General features: G+C 67.5%; 1 protein-coding gene across 1 annotated transcript in view; it reads right to left on the minus strand.

The window, feature by feature from the left end:
- The window catches only part of EP400 (E1A binding protein p400), a 95,534-nt gene that overhangs the window by 6,001 nt on the left and 87,801 nt on the right, over nucleotides 1-1,732 (minus strand). The window contains 2 exon segments of the mRNA XM_027771374.1: nucleotides 129-275; nucleotides 1,655-1,726. Of these exon segments, the coding sequence (XP_027627175.1) occupies nucleotides 129-275; nucleotides 1,655-1,726 (219 nt within the window).

The raw sequence follows: 1,732 nt of genomic DNA on the forward strand, positions 1-1,732 counted from the left end.
GACCCCGCCCGCAAAGCCGAGCTCCGTGTGGGCCCGGAGCTGGAGACACGGCAGAGATGTGGCGGCCCTCGACACCCACAGCCATGCCGTGAGGGGCAGCGCCCACACTGCCTGCAGGCCACGCTCACCTGGATCTGGGTCTGCACCTGCTGCGTCCCGGCCAACTTCTGGGCCTGGGAGATGGGCGTGGTGAGGAACTGGGTCTTTAGGGCCGGCTGTGTGGCGTAGGTGACCTTCTGCTGTGGGCCCTGCGTGGCGATCTGCTGCGTGCTCATCTGGGGAAGGACACGCCGCAGGTAGAGCCCACGAGCAGCCTCTAGGCACCCCGCCGGCTCCTCCAGGCCCATGCCCCACTCTACCCCCACCTCGGCCACACCCTCCTGTCCCCTCTAGGGGCCGCAGTGCCTCCTGCCCTGCCTCCCACCTCCCACCTGGGGACTTCTGGGCGAGATGGGGCTGCCACCTCCTCGGCCACCCCGGGCCTCAGGGAACCACCTGCAGCCCGTTGGCCACGCATTCAGTGACCGTACTTGTCACCACCCCTCACACCTGACTGCAGAGTTTGGCACACCCAGGCAACAGTAGGGCAGGGCAGCGGCCCCGACCGCGTGGCTTCTGTGTTGAGCCTAACTCGCATTCTCTCCCACGGGGGCTGGATGGCTGTAGGAGACCGTGTGCGCACACAGCTAGCGTGCCTGCTTCGCGGCGGCTTCACGGCCGCAGCACGTAAGGCAGGAGGCCCGCCAGTGTCAAAGCGGCCTGCTTTTTGGCTCCGTGAGAGTGCAGTCAGCATGTCAGAATGGAGAGACGCTGGGACGCTGTCTCCTCCTGCTGCTGTGGGGCTGAGCTGGGGACGCGGCTGGGGAGTGGCCGCAGCAACCCCCTCGCTCAGCACTGCCCATGGGAACAGGAGGCCTCCCAGGGCTAACAGCCAGCCTCTGGGCCAGCAGGAGGTGTGGAGGTTAAGTGTCGGTTCCGTGGTTTCGGCCATAACTTGGCAGCTTAGAAACACCGGGCCCGAGATGCCAGGCCACTGCGGCACGGCCGTCCCCCGTGGGTGCCTCTCACACGCTCGCCCACTCCGGTGAGCTCACCTAAAGGACCCAGCATCCAGTAGGGACAGCAGGTTCCTGAGGGACACATGTCTGTCCCAGACGCCCTGTCCCTGCAGCACTGCCCTGCCTGATGCAGGCTACGCCCCACCCCTACTGCAGGTCCTGTGTGAGGGGCGAGCACAGGGACAAGTGAGCGTCCGTGGGAGCCTAGGATGCCTGCAGGGCTCAGCAGGGAACAGGCTCGGTCCAGAGCCAGCGCCCCCCGTGGCCACTGGCGCCCAGGAGCTGAGCTTGGGGCCACCAGCAGGTCAGAGCAGGAGCTGGAGGTGCAGGTGTTGGCGCCACGCCCCGGGCGAGCCAGCCGCGCTGCATGCCAGGGTTCCCTGCCCCACCCTGTGAGCCTCTTCCTGAGTCTCTCCCTGGCCTCACATCCGTCCTCAGGGACACCTCGCCCTCAGGGACACCCCACCCTCCACAGCTGTGGTTGGTTCGCACGTGGAGCAGAGTTCTGGGAGGAGGAAGACAGCGGCTGCCCTGCGGGTGGCTCTGCCTCACGGACCCTCCCTTCGGAGGCTGGCTGACGTGCGCGGGCCACCTACCTTCTGCTGGACGGCGGCCTGGGCCTGGGCCACCTGCGGCTGGATGGGCCTCTGCTGCTGGGCGGGCCGCTGCTTTTG

This window comes from Tupaia chinensis, unplaced genomic scaffold (genome assembly GCF_000334495.1).
Source record: "Tupaia chinensis unplaced genomic scaffold, TupChi_1.0 Scaffold000211_1, whole genome shotgun sequence".
Lineage (NCBI taxonomy): Eukaryota > Metazoa > Chordata > Mammalia > Scandentia > Tupaiidae > Tupaia > Tupaia belangeri.